This window comes from Pleurodeles waltl, chromosome 9 (assembly GCF_031143425.1).
Source record: "Pleurodeles waltl isolate 20211129_DDA chromosome 9, aPleWal1.hap1.20221129, whole genome shotgun sequence".
In the NCBI taxonomy this organism is placed as follows: domain Eukaryota; kingdom Metazoa; phylum Chordata; class Amphibia; order Caudata; family Salamandridae; genus Pleurodeles; species Pleurodeles waltl.
Genome location: NC_090448.1, coordinates 881,015,540 through 881,036,145, shown reverse-complemented (window position 1 = coordinate 881,036,145; position 20,606 = coordinate 881,015,540). Strand labels below are relative to the sequence as shown.

General features: G+C 46.0%; 1 protein-coding gene across 1 annotated transcript in view; it reads left to right on the top strand.

Annotated features, from left to right (window-relative positions):
• TRIP11 (thyroid hormone receptor interactor 11) overlaps positions 1-17,317 on the top strand; it is a 354,044-nt gene extending 336,727 nt beyond the window's left edge. Inside the window, exons 20-21 of the mRNA XM_069208196.1 lie at positions 14,202-14,316; positions 15,377-17,317. Of these exons, the coding sequence (XP_069064297.1) occupies positions 14,202-14,316; positions 15,377-15,597 (336 nt within the window). The 3' untranslated portion in view covers positions 15,598-17,317. The remainder of the gene's footprint in view (positions 1-14,201; positions 14,317-15,376) is intronic.
• Positions 17,318-20,606: the final 3,289 nt, after the last annotated feature.

Genomic DNA, 20,606 nt, shown 5'->3' with positions numbered 1-20,606 from the left:
TCTTCTCCAAACTGGAGTATCCATCTATGTATCCCTTCATCATGGCCTGGAACAGGAAGTGTCCTCAGTTTTGTGACATGCACTTCCCTCTGAATGGTTTGCTGGGTTTCAGGAAGAGCTGGTCACAGGGCCTGCTATAGGTATTACCAACTATTCCACTTCTGTTGAAGGTCCTGCAGAAGGTTGAGGAAGATCAAGCACTGCTCATTCTGATCACCCAGATTGAGTGGGGAGGATCTGAAACACCCCACTCATTATTTAGACTTTTCTCCTAGGAGAATTGTTACTCCCTCCTCTTTGATACCTAAACAGTATGGTGGCATGCATGAAGGCAGAGAAGTGCCAGTTGGGATCCTTTTCCTTGCCACCTGAAGTTGCAGATGTAATCTTTGTCGCTACAAAATCATGTGGGATGCTGAAACTAGTTTGTTATGTACAGCAAGTAAAAATATGCGTACTCTCTTCCCCAGTAGGGCTTAGCAGTTTCTTCTGCAGAAGGTAATTTTGCTGCTCCATCTGTATTTGTTTCTCTCCCCAACTCCCTTGTTTGAGTTGCTGCTGGCAGTGCCTTTGCTGAAAAGTTCACTTGACTTGTTTCCTCCCAGTGCATTTTTCTTCAATGGGATCTCATTTTTGTATTGTCTTTTCTAATGGCATTGCATCCTCATTTGACCCACTGCATAGTTACCAAGCTCAGCTACGTACTCTAATAACTCTCCTTGATGGCTTTGACTTCAACTCATCGGGTCAGAAAACTTTAGGCACTTTTAGTTTGACCTCCATTTACAGGTATTCGTCCTAGCTAAATTGTTTATAGTTTCTTCCAAAAGTGGTATCTGCTGTTCACATGTGGCAGTCCATGGCCCTTTCATCCTTATTCATTTCTCTTCACTCTTGTCCCACCGAGGAGGAAGAGTGGCTACATAGGGCCTGATAACGACCTTGGCAGAAGGGATTTCTCCATCGCAAAAGTAATGCCAGCTGTATTACAAATTCCATTGTATTCTATGTAATGCAGCGGACTGGGTGTCTGTCACGTTTGTAAAAGAATAGATGGCGTCATCCATGCCAGAAGTTACATGCGCGCTGCCTGTATGGGTGTCACGTGCTAGAGGTTCCAAGCTGGTTCTCGCTCTGAGATGCTCTTTGTCTTGAGTGGAGCTCAGGCCTCCGGGATGCCTTTCCGCCCATACCACCCCTGCCCAGAGTTCTCAAGAAGCTCAGGAACGATTGGGCCCAAAACATCCTGTGGCTCTGCACTGAGCTCGGAGAGTGTGGTGTCCTGAGCTGTTGAGCAATGATCATCAGTCCTCTAATCAGACTGTCTCTTCGGGAGGCTTTCCTGTTGCAGCAGCAGGGAACCGTTCCCCACCTGAACCTGTCAGTGCTCCGCATTTATGTCTGGAGACTTGGCGGCAACAGTTAGCAATTTGTGACGTTCCGCCCGAAGTCTGCAATGTTATCTTGACAGGCAGGTGTTCTTGCAACAATAAGGTATGTGCCCATGCTGGGGCACGTTTATGGCATGGGGGCATGGTGTGCAGAAAAGCAAGTTGACCCCCTTTCTGCTTCCCTTTTGCAGGCCCTTCTATTTATTCTTTCTCTTGCCCTGCAGGCAGGACTGTACTTTGGGCACCCTAAAGGGCTAGGTTTCTGCCATCTCAGCCTTTCTGTGGTTGCTAGATCAGCCATCCAGGTTCATATCCCCAGTTGTGAATAGGTTTTTGAAAGGACTTCACCTTATGTTTCCACTTTACCCTACATTATGCCTCAGCGGGACCTCAGTCTAGTATTCACCTTTCTGGTCTCTGCGATCAAGATGGACTTCCTACTGGCAATAACATCTGCCTGGAAGGTCAGGGAGTGCCGAGCTTTGTCAGCTAAGCCTCCATACTTAAACATCTTCCCAGACAAGCTGGTTCTTAGCACTCAAGCTTCCTTTCTGTTGAAAGTTGTCACTCCCTTTCATCTAGGCCAGTCCATCACCCTGTCTACTTTTTATACTCCGCATATCCCTCTAAGGAAGAGGAGCACCTCCACAGACTGGACTCAAAAAGAGCATTGTCGTTCTACCTTGGCCACCTCAAAAGAGTTCCAGGTGGACGCACAACTCTTCGTGGGGTATGTCATAGCTAAGAAGCTGCAGAAATTGACCATTTTCCAATGGATTGTGCTCTTCATTAAAATCTGCTATGCAGTGGCCAAGAAGCAACCCCAGAGGGTTTGCTTGCTCATTCCACCAGAGCTAATGCTGTGATCACTGCGTTAGCACGCGGAGTTCCACTACTTGACATCAGCCAGGCCAGCAATGCGTGCTTCTTTGCACATGTTCACCAAGGACTACTGTGTGGCGGTCAGGTCCATGGGGACTTGCACTTTCCTTGTTTGGTCCGGCAGGACCCTTTAGTGTGAAACGGTTTTGCAGACCCACCTCCAGAGAGATTTTGTTTGGGTATCTATTCTAAGGTAAGGAATCTTCAGCTAGAAATGTCTGTCATATGAACAAGTTACTTATCTTCGGTAACACCTTATCTGGTAGAAACTCTATCTAGCCTGTGTTTCCTTACCCACTCAAGAATCCTCCCCACTCTCCGAACAAAATTCCTAGGGTCAAGGCTGTTCTTCCTTTCAAAGGCCAAGTTTTCCACACCAGTGGTAAGTGTTCTTAGTGGCTCTGCACTTCTGGCATGAAAGTTGTGAAAAGAAACTCTTGGTTGATCAACTAAAGGGCCACCAAAACATCGCTGTCTAGCATCAGCAAAATCAAGGTAGTATTTGTAAATTGAAACAAAACTTAAAGACTATTTATTATGTGTTAACCCCATTGCAGAACTAGTCATTATTGTGATGATTGCCTTACCGCTGAGCTGCTGTGGGAGTTCAGGTGTAACTGTTTAAATGTTTGTATACAGTTTTTGAAACTCTGATCTGAAAGAGATATCTGGCTGCAGATTCCTTACTTTAAAATTCTCCCCGGCACCAGACTGGATCTGGAAGAATCTTTCCAGCAGTACCGCTGCACGTCAGAAGAGGGCACTGTGTGACTCTGTAACAATGTCATCCACAGGATGTGATGTCCACAGAGTCCATATAATCCCCTCTCCAACGCGCTGACATTAGTTACTTCTTTTCCACGATAAAAGCGGAGATCTGGAGCAGTTCTTCAGGTTGTTTTTGGCCTTTCTTTAAATTTTTTTTTTTGCTGGCGGCTTCACCCTCTGCTTCAGATTAGCCCTATAGATGCATACTCAGATCCGTACCGGCTCTGGTGCACAGCCTTTTGCTGTTCCCACCTGCGACGCTGGAGTTTGATCATCTGACGTCAGCAATGCTGGTCAATGCCAAGCCGATCACTCTCTTTGACGACACACCGACTCTGGACAGTATGGGGTGTGGTGCCAGTGGTGCCATCCAGCTTGGATACCTTCCCTCCTCCTTCTAAGCAGTCCCTTGGTGTTTTTCCTGCAGGAGGAATAGGCTTTTGCAGGTGAAGAAGAGGAGTTTTGGTTTAGAAACCCCATGGACAAGATTGTCCAGCTTTCTCTAGAGGTTAGTTGGCTGACGGAGCTAGGTGAGAATAGTGGCCTAGAGTCCTCGCCGGCTCCACCCCCTACCCTCTTTCCCCTCTCCCCAAGCTTTGCTACAGGGTTGAGCTCCTCCTTTGCCGAGGTGCTGAAGAGGGCTGCTGCGGTCCTAAATTTTCAGCTCCCATTTGTGGAGGTGACCATTGATCCCTTGATAACAGTACTTCACTACCAAACAGGAATAGAGCCTGTGCTTACAGATAGTGATGTACTATATGATCTTTTATTAGGGGCCTGGGCTAAGCCCGCTACTACGGAGGGTGCCTGTAGACAGGTCCAGAGCCCACAGACACTGGCCCACCCCCAGGGACTGGCTTGTCTTTTCTGGCACCCAACTCCGAGGAGTTTTGTGGTGCAGGCCGCTACAGCCTCTTCTGACCCCAGCGTCCTCCCTAACGTGCCTTCAGACAGGAATCCAGATGGCTGTAAACTTGTGGATGAAACATTTCCTTCTCAGCCAGCTCAGCCCTGACGTTGATAAACAGTACTTGTATTCTGGGCCTCTTTTCCCATGCATTGTGGGATTTGGTGGCACACCTGCTGCCTTCACTTCTGGAGGAAACCCGGAGCAAACTCACCCAGACACTCCAGGATGGGCAAGAGGCAGCTAGTTTGCAATAAAATGTGGTATGGATACCACAGACTCAGTAGGCCGAGCCATGTAGTGCCGCACAGTCATGCCTGGCTACACCACTCTGGCTTTTCAGAGGGTGTCCAATCCACCCTCAAAGACCTGTCCTTTGATGTTGCCCGCCTGTTCGGCACACATGCTGATTCTTCATTGCAGCGCTTTAGAGACAGCAGGGGTGGAAAAGACTCTTAAGTTGTCTATTCCTATACTTACAGATGGACTAATTCCAGAGTGGAGTCCTTTACTTCCTGTTGAGTCCAAGTTTCGGCTTCCTTGTTTTGCTTCAGTTTGAACCATCCCTCTTCTCATGGCATCCTGTGCGGTGTTCCTACCTTATGCAAGTATTACTATTATTTATTAAGGCTATCAAGGACCGCTTTTCATTGTTGCTATTTGGGAGGTATATTCTTTGTGGCCCTAAGTGGATTTAGCACCTGTTGAAATAGGGTTTTTTCCATTTTCTCTAAAGACAGTTTACATGTCCAAGAGATAGGTGCCAGTATAGTATGTTCTGTGTAGAGCATCTTCTGTATGCCTTATAGGCGTTACTATATATATTTGTGTTACTTTGGGTAATCCTTATAGAGAGCTTCTAATTATAACTTCTTGGAAGCTTTTGTGCATGGCTCACTGCTTGAACAAGTGTCCATTTTTGGTAAATCTCTTCTTTCTTATTGCTTAAATCTTGGAGCATTACTTATGCTTGTCCTTTATAGTGTTGTGCTTCTTCCCATGAGAGACTCTTTACTTTCCAATGTGGAGCAGTGGGGCAAGGGTACGGCCATTCCACATCTGTGCGTTCTTGCACTTCTTCGGTTAGCTACTCTAGCTGTGCCTCAGCAACACAGGATCATGCCTCTGATGTCTCCGCACCGTGGTACATGGGTTCAAATTCCTTCTTGTGTTCTCTATACAATCAGATTTTTCATTCATCCTTGCTCCCTGCTGGTCTTCTTTATTTGTGGCATCTTGCCCACATTCCTGGTCTGTGCAGATCATGCTCCCGGCACGCTTCTCGTGTGCTGCCAGTGGTGTTGTCCTTACACTGACTCTTCGGCGCAAGGAAATTTGTTATACTTGCTTATTGCTTAGAGGCAAGGTCCTCTACCTTTGCTGCTACAGGCACCTCTGATGTAAGAGGTCACACACCACCCAGGGCCTCAAGATGGCTACATATTTATTCTTTAGGTGATGCCATATAGTCGTCTTCAGTGTTGATGGCCGTCTTTTATCTTACGGTGGATATCTGGTAGTTTACGCGTGTTCCTTTAACATTTTGGTTCCGTCTTTCTTGGGACTAGTTCGTAATAGGGATTGGTTTCTCCCTTCAGACACAGTCTCCCTGGTTCGGCTCATTTCACTGCATTCAACAAGGTGTCATAAAATTTCTAGCCCTCAGGGGGTGGGTACAATACTTATGCGTTCTTGTTCGGGTCCCTTACTTCATAAGGGAATATTTTCCTCCTGCTGTGTACCTTACTTCCTTTGGAAGATACCCATGTATGTTAGTATAATGAAGGCAGTGGGTGTACTCTGTCTTGTACCTTACAGTTACTTTAATATCGTCTATTTCCCGTAGGAATGTTATTTCTTATAATCAGCTATTGGTGCTCTTCTGCAGGTCCACTTTGTTTGGTTTTGTCCCTTGGGGCTATGTATTTTACCATTGGTCCTTTACTTCAGCCAGGTTTTTCACACCGCTGTCTTCTTTTTTGCTTTTGATTTCAGCGACCTGATTGTGGACTACTCAGACTCTTGGCATTGGTTTAAAGGCTTCGGCAGCCCTTACTTTTCTAGGGTGTGTGATGCCTTTCACACTTCCCATCCTGTTATATTCGTAATACCTTGCTGATTACTCAGGTCACTCCTCTTGTATATTTATGACATCATTGTTGTGACAGCTTCTGTCTATGGCTGGTCGTTACATAGGCAATCATTTTTCTTTTCCTCCTAATTGCACTATACATTATAGATGGTTCCACAGGTGTTAACATTATCTCTGGCAGTGTGTTCTTAGGTCAAGTGTTGTTTCTATAACTTTAGTGGCTGTTGTCATTGCAATATTTCTATTATGCATTGTTGATGCTTTCTCCATCACAGATGGGTTCTTGGGTTCCATGCTCTATATGTACTTTCACAGAGCAGGTTTGGCTGAAATAATGGCTGTTTATGGAAATGAGCTTTAGCTCAGTGGCGTTGCTTGTTGATTTTGGGCCCCCATGAACTGGACGAACATGGGTTCAGGCCCACCTTGGGAGCAAGATGTTTTTATGTGCGTATTGTATGTTGTCTTTCAACACATTGTTTGTCCCACCGCCATTATTAACGCTATTACATGCTTTTCGATGAGTTTATGACTTTATTTGCCTGTGGTCCTTCACGCAGTTCTTATAGTGTGGCGTATGTCCTCACGCACCTAAATTCCTGAGAGTACCCGGTCTCTTTTCTCTTTTTCTTGACCTGCTTGTTCTAGTCAATGACATTTAGTAGAGTCAGTCGTGATCTTCATTAAAATCTGCTACGCATTGGTCAAGAAGCAACTTTCTGAGGGCTTGTGTGCTCATTCTACCGGAGCCAGATCTGTGATCACTGCATTAGAATGGGGAATTCCGGTCCTGGATATCTGCCTTGCGGCCAGGGATTCCCTACAGACGTTTCCCTAACATTACTGTCTGGACAGTCAGGTCTGTTGTGAAATGCATTTTGCCCTTTCGGTCCTGCAGAATTTCATTGTTTAAAATTGGTTCAAAGACCCACTTCCGGGGATGGTGTTGCTTTGGTATCTATTTCTAAGGTAAGGAATCAGCAGCTAGCTTTGTCTATTAGATGAGCAAGTTACTTACCTTCCGGTAACACCTCATCTGGTAGAGACAGGATAGAGCTACAGGTTCCGTACTGGCCCTCTCATCCTCCCTGCTCGGCAGACAGATTTCTCTGTCTAAGGATATGGACACCTGGTGTGGGAAGTCAGGAAACAGTAACTGATGTCTGCACAAGATGGCACCTACAATAGGTTACTGCAATGTCACTTGTGGCATGGATGAAGGTGACAGTGTCACACAGCTCCCTTTCTTGGCAATAAGATTCCTTCATTTGGAGTTTGTAATTCATTGGCACAGAGATGTCTATTTTTCGGCACCTGTTTCCATTGCGGCTCTCTCTATAGGTGGCTCTGCGTTTTTGGTGCGGAAACCAGTCATGGAAGAAACTGATGTCAGCACAGCAGAGAGGGGATTATACGTACTCCGTCAACGTCACATTCAGTGGACAACATTGTTACGGAGTCTCACTGCACCGTGTTCTGATGCGCATGGGTTCTACTGGGAAAAAGTTTCCAGATCCAGTCAGGCATATGAGGCAGAATTCTAAGGTAAGGATTCTGCGGTTAGAACCTTTCTGATGGATACCACTACCTGTGGATTCCTCACCTAATGAATTCTCCCATGGCGCCAGCATTCGACGGAAATCTTCTTCCTAGTCTCTGCACGTCGATGAGGACGTCACTCTAGCCCACGCGACGCCGTCTGACGTCATACAGGCAATAAGAGGTCCTCGACGACGTGCCGACGTCAGTTCCCTTTTTTCCGTGCATTCGAAACGGTTATCTTCGAGGGAGCAACTGTTACTTTTGTGGTTACAGTGTATTTTTTGCTGCGTAGTCCTTCTCTGCAGTAATAATGTCGCAGAGAAAGTCGGGTTTCAAGCCTTGTCGAGAGTGTGGGGGCAAGATGTCAGTTACAGATCCTCACTCCGACTGCCTTTGGTGTTTGAGCTCCGACCACGACGTCTCAACTTGCGATTCATGCCAGCACATGAATCCGAAGGCCCTCAAGGAACGTGAGGCTAAGTTGTTTATGGCGAAGTCGAAGAAAGAAAAGCATCACAAGAAGTCTTCTTCGCCAAGGCATCGGCGTCATCGAGACACGCCGTTGCCCTCTCCGGCGTCACCGACTTCACCTGGGCAGGCGTCGGTGATTGAGGTGATGCAGCCTCTTGTGTTGTCTCCGGCGTCGCAGACATCGAGGCCGGCGTCGGGGTCGCCTTCGATACAGGCACCCCAGTATACGGTTTTTCCCACCCCTGGAGCCGATGGTACTGCATTCCTAAATGCGATGTATACCATCTTCCAACAGATGGCTCCAGGGGGTGCTCCGGCTGGTCCTTTGGCCTTTTCACTGGGTGATCCTGCGCCTCTACGGCCGGCACCCTTTATGCCCTTTCTCCCTTTTGGGAACGTGGGCTCGGCGCCGGTGTCGGCGCCGGTGGCCGCTCCGGTGGCTTCAGAGGGATTTGCCCCGGAGATTTCCATCCCGTCGACGTCGGGATTTCGTCCTGTGACTCCGGTGGGTCCATCTGCTCCAAGTTCTCTTCGTCCTGCTCTTTCATTGGCGTCGAAGTTGCCTGTGGCGCCGGACGCGGCGTCGGTTGCTTCTGGGGATCGGCGCCGATCTTCGACTTCGGCGGAAGCCATGTCGACTCCGCGTATCGAGCAGAGGCTACATTCGAGGAGACGGGCTCTTCGTCTATTGGAAGAGCAGGAGTACCAACGAGTCCTGGAGGAAGGAGAACTGGAGGACTCTGGTGATGGGCTGCATGGTCTGGATACAGCCAGTGGGCTGGACACTTCCCCTGAGTGGGATATTTCGTCTCCAGGGGAATATACGGAGGAGGCGGCTTCCTTTCACGCTGTAGTACGGAAGGCAGCTAACTTTCTGGACCTGCCTTTGCCGGTGGCAGAGGCGAAGCAGAATCTTCTAACGGAGGTGCTACATCCGGCCTCTGCTGCAGCGGAGCCTCTCTTGCCGTTTAATGAGGCTTTGCTTGATCCGGTGCTAGAGGTGTGGAAGAGGCCAGTATCTTCCTCAGTGGTTCATAGGGCTGTGGCCAGGAGGTATCGAGCTGCGCCATCTGACCCTGGCTTTCTTTCTAGACACCCTACACCGGAGAGCTTGGTGGTGCAAGCCTCCTGTTCATCAAAATCAGCGCCTGGATCTTTCCCGACGGTGCCTGGAGACAGGGACTCGAAAAAGCTGGATGCGCAGTCCAAGAAATTTTTTTCATCCTGCAGTCTGCCGTTGAAGGCCACCAACGCAACTTGCATTCTGGGGAGATACATCCATGCTCTTATGGATGACATTTCGTCATCATTTACGGAGCTTCCCCAGGGTCTTTTGGATGTTGTTTCGGACGCCCAGGCTGCCGCGACCCAGATTATTCAGTCTGGGCTGGACACGACCGACTCGGTGGCTAGGGCAATGGGCACGGCTGTGGTGGCAAGGATACAGGCCTGGCTCCGTAATTCGGGGTTTTCTGCGGATGTGCTGTCAACCCTATTGGACCTCCCGTTTGATGGGGACAAACTGTTTGGGGCCAAGGCAGATTCGGCCTTGGAGCGATTTAAGGAGAGCAGGGCCACAGCCAAATCGTTAGGGCTCCAAGCTCCTTCTTCCTCTGCCTCTTCCAGATTTTTCAGGAGGTTTCGTGGATTTGGGCGTGGCTCTTCCTCCTCTTCCTCTCGGGGGAGATTCCAGCAACCTGCCTCTTCCCATCCCTGTAGATCTTTTAGAGGGAGAGGTAGGGCCCGCACCAGAGGAGCCTCTCAGCAGCACTCTGCCTCTTCCTCGTCCTCTGGAGGGGTGCAGCAGGGAAAGCAGCCTTAGGCTTCCACCTTTTCCCACTCACTCCTCTCCTGTAGGGGGAATATTACGGCATTTTCTCCGCAAGTGGAAGACTATTACAACGGACACTTGGGTTCTCAGTATTGTGGGAAAAGGCTACACCCTTCCCTTTCGGGAGATCCCGCCTCGCCCATCTTATTGTTCAGAAGAACACCTCTTGTTGCTAGAACAGGAGGTACAAGTCCTCCTTTCAAAGGGCGCGGTGGAGTTGGTCCCAGAGCAGGAAAGGGGTCGAGGTTGTTACTCAAGGTATTTCCTGATTCCCAAGAAGGATGGTCGGTTGAGACCAATCCTGGATCTGAGGATCTTGAATTGGTTCCTCAAACAGGAAAAGTTCAAGATGCTGACCCTAGCTCAGGTGCTTTTGGCGTTGAACAAGGAAGATTGGATGGTGTCTGTCGACTTGCAGGATGCTTACTTTCATATCCCGATACTCAAGTCACACAGGAAGTATCTCCAGTTTGTGGTAGGATCGCAGCACTATCAGTTTGCGGTCCTTCCGTTTGGTCTTACTTCAGCACCTTGAGTCTTCACGAAGGTGATGTCGGTGGTTGCGGCAGAGCTCAGAAGGAAGGGGATAGCAGTATTCCCTTACTTGGACGACTGGTTGATCAAAGCCAAGTCTCCGGAGCTTGTGTTGCATCATCTGCAGTCAACGACTCAGTTGTTGTTCGACCTGGGCTTTTCGGTGAACGAGCCCAAATCTCACCTGGAGCCCTCTCAGCGCCTCCTGTTCATAGGGGCAGTACTGGATACAACATTGAGTTGAGCCTTTCCTCCGCCTCAGCGGATTCAAGATATTCAGGAATTGGTTCCAATGTTTCGAAGTGGAGCGGTAGTTCCAGTCCTCAAGGTCCTTCGTCTGCTCGGTCTGTTTGCCTCCTGCATTCTGTTGGTCACGCATGCTCGCTGGCACATGAGGGCTCTTCAGTGGTGCCGCCGAAGGCAGTGGTCTCAACACAAAGGAGATCTAGAAGGTGCTGTCAAGATCTCCAGAGATGCTGCTGTGGACTTGAAGTGGTGGATTGCGAGCAACAATCTTTCACAAGGAAAGCAGTTCACGCAGTCGCCACCAGTGGCCACGGTCATAACGGATGCTTCCACTCTAGGGTGGGGAGCTCATCTGGGGGATCTGGAGATCAAAGGCCCTTGGTCTCCAGAGGAACAGATGTTTCATATCAATCTGTTAGAGTTACGGGCTGTACGTCTGGCTCTCAAGGCCTTCCTCCCTTCCCTTCGTGGTCAGTCGGTACAGGTCCTGACGGACAATACTACCACAATGTGGTACATAAACAAACAGGGAGGAGTAGGGTCGTACCTTCTCTGCAGAGAAGCTCTTCGACTATGGTCCTGGGCAAAGGACCATCAGATTTGCTTGGTAGCAAATCATCTGGCCGGGGTCTTGAATGTACGTGCGGACGGTCTCAGTCACCAATTCTCGGCAGACCACGAGTGGCGTCTCCATCCAGATCAAGCCCGTTTGATCTTCCAAAGGTGGGGGTTTCCTCGGGTAGATCTGTTTGCCACTCTGGAGAACGCGCATTGTCCGTTATTCTGCAGCCTCCAGTATCCGATGCAGGGAGCGTTGGGGGACGCGTTTCAAATAACCTGGTGCGGCCCGTTGCTTTAAGCGTTTCCTCCCATACCCTTGATTCCTCGAGTATTGAGGAAGATTCGCCAAGACCGGGCGCTAGTCATCTTAATAGCTCCGGATTGGCCAAGGAGGGTGTGGTACTCCGACCTTCTCCAACTCTCAATGTGCCCTCCGCTCCGTCTCCCTTTCAGGGCAGACCTCCTCTCGCAGTCACAGGGGCAGGTTTTACACCCCAACCTCCAGAGTCTGCACCTACATGCCTGGAGATTGAATGGGGCAACCTGAGTTCCTTCTCTCTTCCGCCTGATGTAGTGGATGTTATAGTAGCGGCCAGGCGACACTCCACTAAATCTATCTACGCTAATAGGTGGTCTAAATTTGTTGCGTGGTGTGGAGAGAGGCAGATTGATCCCTTACATGCTCATCTATCGGACGTTTTGTCTTTTGCTCTGTCTCTAGCGCAGAAAGGTTGTGCAGTGGCTACCATTAAGGGTTATTTGTCGGCCTTGTCAGCCTTCATGTGTCTTCCAGACCAGCCATCGTTATTTAAATCCCCTATTGTTATCAGATTCTTGAAAGGTCTTCTAAATAAATATCCTCCAAAACCATTCGTTATGCCGCAATGGGATTTGTCCTTGGTCCTGACTTTCCTTATGGGGTCCCCTTTTGAGCCTATGCATTCTTGCCCCTTAAGGTATTTGGTTATAAAAACAGTTTTCCTGGTAGCTATAACATCTGCAAGGAGAGTGAGTGAGTTGCAGGCGTTATCGGTAAAGCCCCCTTATACAACTTTTTATGGGGATAAGGTGGTGTTGAGGACCAAGGCTGCTTTCCTCCCGAAGGTTGTTTCACCGTTCCATTTGGCTCAGACAATTACTTTGTCCACGTTCTATCCTCCGCCTCATCCTTCTAAAGAGGAAGAAAGACTGCACCGTCTGGACCCAAAGAGGGCGTTGAGCTTCTTTATTGATAGAACAAAGGATTTCAGGCTGGAGGATCAGCTGTTCATCGGGTACGTGGGCAAGAGGAGAGGAAAGGCAGTCCACAAGAGAACACTCTCCAGGTGGGTTGTTCTTTGCATTAAAATCTGTTACTCTTTGGCAAAGAAGGATCCTCCTGAGGGCATTAGAGCTCATTCCACCAGAGCTAAGTCGGCCACTTCGGCCTTGGCCAGAGGTGTTCCTGTGGTCGACATCTGCAAGGCCGCAACTTGGTCGTCCCTTCACACTTTTGCGAAACATTACTGTTTGGACTCTGAGGTCAGAAGGGACGGCCATTTTGCACGGTCAGTGCTGCAGGATTTCTTGGTTTGACCATTTAGGCACCCGCCACCGGGCGTGGTACTGCTTTGGGACTCTATTCATTAGGTGAGGAATCCACAGGTAGTTGTATCCATCAGAAGAACGAGTTACTTACCTTCGGTAACGACTTTTCTGGTGGATACATTAGCTACCTGTGGATTCCTCACGGTCCCACCCACCTCCCCGTTGCCTTTCTGGTCTTACCAAGTAATCCTTGAGTGCGCTCCTCTTGGTCTTCAAGGTTGCAATAGATGTTGTATATATGGATACTTGTGTATATTTATCTGTATATATATATATGTATATATATTTGTGTATATACATGATTTGCATATATTTGTTCGTTTAAAAAAAAAAAAAGAGAGTTATATTTAATTTTCAGCTATTCATTGCAATATTGTGTATTTTACAAGGTTATGGGATGTTGCCTTGCTCTTTCATTGCATTGGGTTGTTCTCATGCACGTAAAAAATGTTGGTACTGACGTCGGCACGTCGTCGAGGACCTCTTATTGACTGTATGACGTCAGACGGCGTCGCGTGGGCTAGAGTGACGTCCTCGTCGACGTGCAGAGACTAGGAAGAAGATTTCCGTTGAATGCTGGCGCCATGGGAGAATTCATTAGGTGAGGAATCCACAGGTAGCTAATGTATCCACCAGAAAAGTCGTTACCGAAGGTAAGTAACTTGTTCGTCTCTACCATAAAAGGCATTACCACAGGTAAGTAACTTGCTCTTCTAGATAAATTCTCCATCCTTACTGTACCTTGTTGGCATTATATGCCTGCACCAAAGGGTTCCGTAAAGACCACCCAAACATCAGTCACTAGCCAGGGGGCCCACTGGGGAGGGAGTGCAGGCATCAGCCAGATGCTGATGCCTGCACTTAAAAGGTTAATTTAACTAAACAGTATTTCCTATTGAGCATGCCACCGTGAAAAGAGTTATGTACTTACATCAGAAACGCCTTTAAACTGACCCAGGTCTGCTCTGTAAACCAAGACAGTGGTAATAGTGTTTGAGTATAGTTCCGAAGCATGTCCTTGTAACAAAAACAGATACATTTTTGTGACTCTCCAGTACATAGCCTCTCTTTTTTTATTTATTAAAGTGTCAATCCAAAACCTATCTACATTATTGATGAATTGTGTCCATTGTTTGTACTGTACCAAACCCTTTGGTAGAGCAAAAGAGGAGTTTGGTAGAACTCTTACGGACTTTTAGCTCAGTTGATGCTATTAGGATCCATTATTGATTACAATGATGGGTTTTAACTTGCAGCACTAAGCTTCACGTTCATTGCGGGTACGTAAATGTGTTTTAGAAATGTTTTTAGCTCCACCTGCAGAAATACAATACTATATTCTCACAAAAAATATAGCCCTGTAAATTAAATGGCCCTACCTTTTGTCAGTCTTTTTCAGAATTGTTTGTAAAGTTCTTGGAAACTGAATCTCGTCCGACACTTAAACTCTCGATGCAGGACATGGTCCATTTAGGACCATCTGGGGTGGCCAGTAACCAAACAGGTAAGCACAACATTCAACAGGGCGCGGGCTATATTAAGTGGCAGCATATCAAATCTCTTACCTGTTCAACACTTAATTAGCTCTCTGATATCTTTTAATCATGTGGATTGTACGAGTCTTCGAGATGTGATTATTACAGACAGTACTGCAGAAGCCACATACACAGTTAACATTTACATTTTACGTAACACTTGATTTAATTGGGCGGAGAGGCATTTTATGACACTATCAAGATAATATATTCAGAATTTTTTTTTGGGAGGGTGAATCACTAGTTTATAAAAGAAAATCACATTCGACTGTTAGCTGAATAATGGTACATTTCCTCAATACTGTTTGAAGGAAACCCAGCATCCCCTTTAGGAAATTCTGCATAGATCTGCCATGATCAAAAGGGCCCTTTTCTTTTACTGAGTTTGTGGTGGAGTGGAAGTGATACAACGAGTTTCTGTCTCTGTAATGTATGCATTAAACAGCACTCTTTGTTATTGAACTTGCATCTTTCTATTAGGGGAAGGAACTATGACAGCTGTCCTTAACCTATAATATTTGTAAGGAGACACCCCTATTCATTTCTCATATTGTTGCTTTCGACCTGCAATTTTCCAATTGTAACTCCTGCGATCTGTGTACGCTTTTGATGTAAGCAAAGTCTTGACAGGTTGCCCTCCTTCAAAAATAAGCATATTTTATTTTTTCTCTAAGTTAAATATACTTTTTTCGATTGCCGAGGCAGCTCTGGTTTATTTTCAGTTTGTATCTGTTACAAACTTTAAATTAACTACGCATTAATATGATTATAAGCATGCAGGCCATTGGTTCAGAACAAATAAGTGCATGTGTTAAAGTAGGGGCATATTGTGCGTAATCGGGTCTCTCGTTTAATTGTAGTAATCACCCTTTAAGAAAAAAGAAATTGTCTCAAAGAGTAGCTGCTTGTGAAACACTCTGCTTTGACCTGGATGTGAGCACACATTAGAACCGGATTGCAGATTTACTTTAGTGCACAACAGAAAAAAGGCTCAACTGCCTCACACTGATTTTCGTCTTTTTTCCACAGGCACCAAGGACTCCGGGGCTACTCGAAGACCAGATTCGAATCCATTTTTGGCCCCCAGGTCTGCAGCTGTACCCCTAATCCACCCATCATCCCTTGCAGCAGCGGGATCTGGCCACCTACTTATGAAACCAATTTCAGATTCCTTACCCACCTTCACCCCTCTGCCAGTGTCAGCTGATGCCAGTGCTGGCTCCGTTCTTAAAGACCTCTTGAAGCAATAGACAAATCGACTTCTACCTTCAGGGGCATTGTAGCACTTTAACTATAATGAGAACTCCGTTCATTGTATAATATGAACACAGCAAGGCCTTTTTTGGAAAGCCACAAAGTTGTTATGAATTTGTACCGCGTTTTCCTGTAAATAATGTTATTAAGCTACGTGCTGGGTTGAAAAGTGTGAAGGTTAGGAGCAACGCCCTGTGTCAGAGGCGTTCCCTTAAGGATCATCAAAACATCATCCCAGAAAACATGCGAAAGCACCGCGCTGGGATGGAAAAAACCAGAGCAAGCAATGTTAACCTTTGTCAGACGGTTCATATACTGATTCCCTGAATGCTGTCGGTTGAGTGAGTCATATATGATAATCATTCAAGTGCAATAAGCCTGAACAGCAAACGCCTTTCAATGTATTCATCGAATCAAACGTGTTCTCAGTATTCTCTACTTTTATGTGGTTGAGGGAGCAGAAGTTTAAATTGTCTGTATAAGTTTGGAACACCGTAAAGCTTGCATTTGGCATTGTTGATCCTCTGTCTTAGTATGCGAGTTACTCTGATGGTAAATGTGTATACCACTACTAAGTAGTGTTTTTCTAATTATTGAAAGAATGGAGATGGTGGGTGTGTGGTGGCAGATGTTTTCTTTCCTTTTTCTGCCATGCAAAAGACATTTTCAAAATATAATTCACTTATGCCAAAAACATTCTAATGCCTGCAACCCCCATTCTGTGGTATTGAAACCAGGAGAGTTCCTTATAGGTCCCGCAGACGTGGGTGTATTCCAGAATTTCAGAATATTTAGATTCAGTTAATGAAATAAATTGTAATGGTAATCAATAATATAAGCAGCGGCTATCTTGAAAATGTGAGTTGACTCCAGCTTTCCTGAACCTACCTTAGACATCCCTGATGTTAACAGATTGAAGTATTTTACTGAAAAAGAAAATACACCCTGTTACATATGTGACCAAAAGCAAACCCAAATGTGTATTTTAGTGAATCATTTCTTGGCTCCCAAGCATTTCTGGATGCTAGTTTGAAGCATATGTATAAACCACATAAAAAAACTATTAGTTCTGCCAAATTTGTAAGCATTGTAGCGGTTTAACACCAGCACAACAAAACCTGGCCACTATCTAAATGTTAGTAAAGTAGTCAGCATATTTTACTCATGGGCGGTAAACTGTATAGAGTTACATTTTGATGTGTTAATACTGTATAATGCTACAGAATGCGCAATTTCTACAAAATCTTCATTAATGACAAGCATGTACATTTGTTCCCTTTGCCATCCTTAGTTCAAACGGTGTTTAAGGAGAGTTGGATTATAGTTCTATATTAGAACTTCCTGCCTGTACTCTTAATCCGTGTTGACAGTTGTATTAGCAGAAATGATTTTGTGTAGTTTATTTAAGTTTAATTGTATTAAGTGGACTTCATTACCAATAAGATTTAAAAGTTGAAATTTGACCCATTTTATTTATTCCTTTATAAATTGCAGTGCAGTTCTCTACGTTATTCGTCTGTCACGTCTTCACAATATAATGACTCCCATTCATTATGAGGTATCCGCTTCCAGTGAAGCTCCATTTTATAAATAATATTGCAGCAGTATATATCCTATCAATGCTTAATGGACTGGAAATTTGAAGTTTGCACAAATCACGTAAACTTTCAGGTATGGGTATGATTCAAAAACGATTAAAACGAATATAATGAGAAATAGTGCATCTATTTTTTTTTCAATGTGTTTGACAGCGTTGAATTTTTAAATCCTTGTTTAGTATCATTTGAAGGAAACTACAATTTCTAGTGGATACATGTTTTCTACATGTTGTTCACATTACTATTATTCTGTGAAGAAATGCCTTAAGCTCCAATAATACCTTGGCATTTATTTCAGAGCAAAGTCATGTCCCTTTTTCAACAACGCAACCGGGCATATGTCATGTCACTGTATATTCTCCTACTTTCCATTATTACGTATCAAGGTAACAAATGTCAGTTTTTACAAATTTCTCACAAGTGTCCTAACTATAACTTGTTTTTTCTCTATGTAGTTTGATTTCAATGTGTGCAGAACACTACCTGGCATCAGGTAGCAAGATTTTTGTGATCTAGGTGTCTGATGGATATTCATAACTGCTTCATGTAATGTGTTTTTACACATAAACAGCACCTGTACCTAAAATTGCAGCAGCATATTTGTGCTTCAGGAAGAGGAAGGCTAGCTTAGATGTATGATGGATTTTGTCACCCGCCTTTGGAGATATTGAGAAAGGGATTTATGTATGACCATGCTGTGGGAACTGGAAAAGACCAAATTTTTTTACAGTAAGTACCGGGGTTCTGAGCACCGTATAAGTGAAAAGAAGCTGCAGTCAGTCATCTGCCTCTCTCTGATTCCTAGGATCAGGAACTTTGGAATCTTAGTCTACTTGTGACTTTTATTAATCAGAGCCAACTTGGCAATGATCATTCCTTGCTGCTCATTTCCCCTGTAACAGAGGTGCTGGCCTTCTAATCTCTGGAGCAGTGGGAGACTGTCCCAGATTCAATGTCTGTAATGGCTTCAGGGACATAAATTGCAGCAGTGGGCTGCACCAATGAGCATTGAAGGGCATTTTTGGACTTGAAATCAGTATCTAACTGACAAAACAAAGGATTGTGATATTGGTGGTAGGAAGACGTGCTTTGTAGTTTTAATATAATATTACATCCTCAGCCCCATACCCATCAGTTATTCTATAACTCTTCCTCCACCCCTGAGTGCACTTGTGACGGGAAACATACCTGCTAAATATTGCACATAATGGTTCTCAAGAAGACGTTTGATTACGTAATCTGGATGTGCCGACGTCTGTATATTTTCTTTTCCATGTCGAAGTCAATTTGCACCTGTGGCTCTTTGATTATGTCCTTCCATTTATTGAGAAATAAATAGAAGACTTCTGCTACAATGCTAAGCCATTGGCTACAGACCTTCATGAGGCCTAAGACTTCGAGGAGAGTAGACATCTGTCCTGTCCTTCGCAAATTACATTGGCTACCAGTCAAACAAAGCATCCGTTTAAGGCCTCGCTCCCTTTACATAGGGCACTCGATCAACAGCTAACAAATTCCTCTCAAAGAACTCTCTTGGCATTTGTCCACTTGCACTCTTTGCTTTAATTCCCAATATTTAGTTGTTATTCACAAGTTAAAAAAACACCTGTTTAGGCAACAGAGCTTTCTCTGCAGCAGCAAAATTGTGGAAGTCATTTTTCATCATTCCTAACGCTGAAACTATTCTGTGTTTTAGGCAATCTTTAAAAAACTCCTCTATGCAACTAGTAATAAGGCTAGCCCTTATACTTTCTTTTTCTGCCTCTGCAGACTTTCAAACACCCAAAAAATCTAGCATTAGTTGTGCTACATACGTTGTGTAACATTGACGTGGCAGGCAGTTGCTATGTCAGCCAAGACTATGGCCTCTGCTCCTCTGGCAGCAGGCAGCCAGCCATATCATTATGTTTTGTGCATTCGCTGGTGCAGCAGCTACACAGAAGGTAGAGCAGTTTATTGAGCACATTTTAAGTTGTTTCAGCCAAGGTCGGGAGATATTTTGGTTCTTCAGATACAAATTCCCCAGTGCAGGAGGGCCACAAAGCATAAAAAGGTTCTTAATTAATTGGTGTAAAGAGGATCAACAAAGTTGTAAGGAAACTGGTTCTCAAAAGGCTAGTACCTTCAGTTTGAATGCAGCAGGTGACAGTGTGGGACACTGATCCTAAGGGATCCAGAAATTAGTCAAGGTGCCCAAATACAGGGAGCCACAAAGAACTTGTATGATTGAGGCAAAGGCCTCCACAAACTCTCGTGCTGAGATCTGATTTGCTGACAGCACTTCAACAAGGAAGTTTTGTCAGCCATCTTTGAAAAAAAACGAAAATAGGCCATTTTACATACACCCTGAATCCCCCCTGGCCCCTCCCTCCTCCCGGCGTGAAAAATCATTAAAAAATATATGTTTTTTCCAGAACTACAGCAGATCCGCAGCTCCGGCGAAAACTAAAAAATATAACACAAAAACGAAGCATGGGCTCCCACTCTTCGTCATTCAGAAGCCCCTGGGTGGGCCAAGTCCTAGTGACATTGTTTATTGTAGTGCGGGGGGCCACTGCCCCCCCGCCACCGCGAGGATCACCACCTCCCCAGAGCCTTATTTAATTTAGTACGGCGGGCCGCCACCACCCCAGTGCAAACTGTTAAAAATAGAAAGATGGTCCATTTTACACTCCCCGAGGCTATGTTTTTTGGAGAGATGCCGTGCAGCCCCCCTCGAGGAGCCACTGATGGCCCTGGGGACCCCTGCCCCCAAACCCCCACCCCACCCCACCACACCCCCACCCCCATCACCCAACCCTGGGCCGGCTATAAGGCTGCTGCCAAGCCACAGCAAATACTCTGCTCCGATGAAGGGAGAGCTGTCAAACAGCTCACCCTTCGTCGGAGTGAGCTGCCCCCAGATCCTTGAAGCTCCGATCTTCTTATGGGTACTCTCTAACTCATGCACTTGTGCCTCTAGACTTTCGCCACAGCTTTCAGCTTCTCCTAGAAGGTAGAAATAGGGGTCTTAGTGGTGTCATCCGGCATCAAGAAATTGGAGATAGCGTGCATGACCTGGGCGGTAATGTCAGGCCAATGCAATAGGGTATCTGCCTCTGTAGGTCAATCCGCAAGATAAAGGACAGAGGGGCATGGTCAGGCAGAGCTTGCTGTTCATTGACTGTGTCGCTAATGCATAATTGCAGGGTGGGTGGGCCTAAGAAACAGTGAATGTGGGTGTATGTCTTGTGGGTTGTAATTTGGTGTGCAGGTGAGTTATACTCCGTAGGCCCCAGGATCCCACCTCCTGCAACCAGGCCCCCTGTCTGACTGTAGGGTTGCCCTGTGCAATCGAGGGCTACATCCATCACCAGGTTAAGGTCACCCCCATTAGGATGGCCTTGTCTGGGGACTCCCTTCTGTCC